Below are 1,006 nucleotides of genomic sequence, written 5' to 3' on the forward strand. Positions count from 1 at the left end.
TTATCTACTCTCAAATTATCCAGCAATAAGTTCAAAGGGGAAATATTTTCTACTAGCTTCAATTTGATAGGATTAGAGGTTTTACACCTAGATGACAACCACTTCTCTGGAACTGTGTCAAATGTTATTGCTAGGAGCTTTTCCACGATCAAGTTGGACATTAGCAACAACCATATCTCAGGTGAAGTCAGTTGGATATCTAATATGACAGCCCGGGGCACTGTCCTAATGTACAATAACTTCTTGAGAGGCCGGTTACCATGTCAACTAGGGAAAATTTGGCATTTAGACATCTCACATAACTCAATTTTGGGACCTTTACCAACTTGCTCGAACATGCAGAGTAATATAGTTTAACAAGGAAATAAGTTGACCAGACCAATACCAGATGCTTTTATAAATTCATCAGATCTACTAACATTGGATATGAGGGATAATCTTGTGTCTGGTACAATCCCCAACTCATTCCATGCGCTCTCCAACTTGAGCGTTCTTCTATTGGGGTCGAATCAATTGAATGGCTCCATTCCCAACCACATATGTAACTTGAACAAAGTCTCCCTGATGGACCTGTCCCACAACAAATTCTCAGGGATTATTCCTCATTGCATCAATAAGATCTCTTTCAGGAAATTTGGTAGAGACATACAACGATCCAACTTGCTTACCTTCGGTGCATGGGGAAAGCATCCAATGTATATAAATGAGAATTTCTTAGCCCTTACCAACAAATGATTGAAGATGATGGATACGATGAATCAGTTGAGGTTGAATTCGTTACCAAAGGAAGGCCCAGCCCCTACAAGGGAATCATCCTCAAATACATATTCGGATTGGATTTGTCATGCAACAATCGTTAAAGGAGAAATCCCACATGAAATTGGAGATTTGGGTTCACTTCTTGTGGTAAACTTGTCTCATAACCATCTTGAGGGTTTCATTCCTAAAATTTTCTCTTGTCTTTCCCAGCTAGAGAGTTTAGATCTTTCCTACAACAGATTGAGTG

General features: G+C 39.4%; 1 protein-coding gene across 1 annotated transcript; it reads left to right on the forward strand.

Annotated features, from left to right (window-relative positions):
- Positions 1 to 70: 70 nt before the first annotated feature.
- LOC111387755 (LRR receptor-like serine/threonine-protein kinase RCH1) lies at positions 71 to 735 on the forward strand (the record flags this gene model as incomplete). Its single annotated transcript, XM_023012339.1, has 2 exons — positions 71 to 181; positions 410 to 735. Coding segments are annotated over 2 exons (437 nt in total), but the record flags the coding sequence as incomplete, so codon positions are not given.
- Between the last annotated feature and the right edge of the window lie 271 nt (positions 736 to 1,006).

The sequence above is a fragment of the Olea europaea genome, unplaced genomic scaffold (assembly GCF_002742605.1).
Source record: "Olea europaea var. sylvestris unplaced genomic scaffold, O_europaea_v1 scaffold42391, whole genome shotgun sequence".
In the NCBI taxonomy this organism is placed as follows: domain Eukaryota; kingdom Viridiplantae; phylum Streptophyta; class Magnoliopsida; order Lamiales; family Oleaceae; genus Olea; species Olea europaea.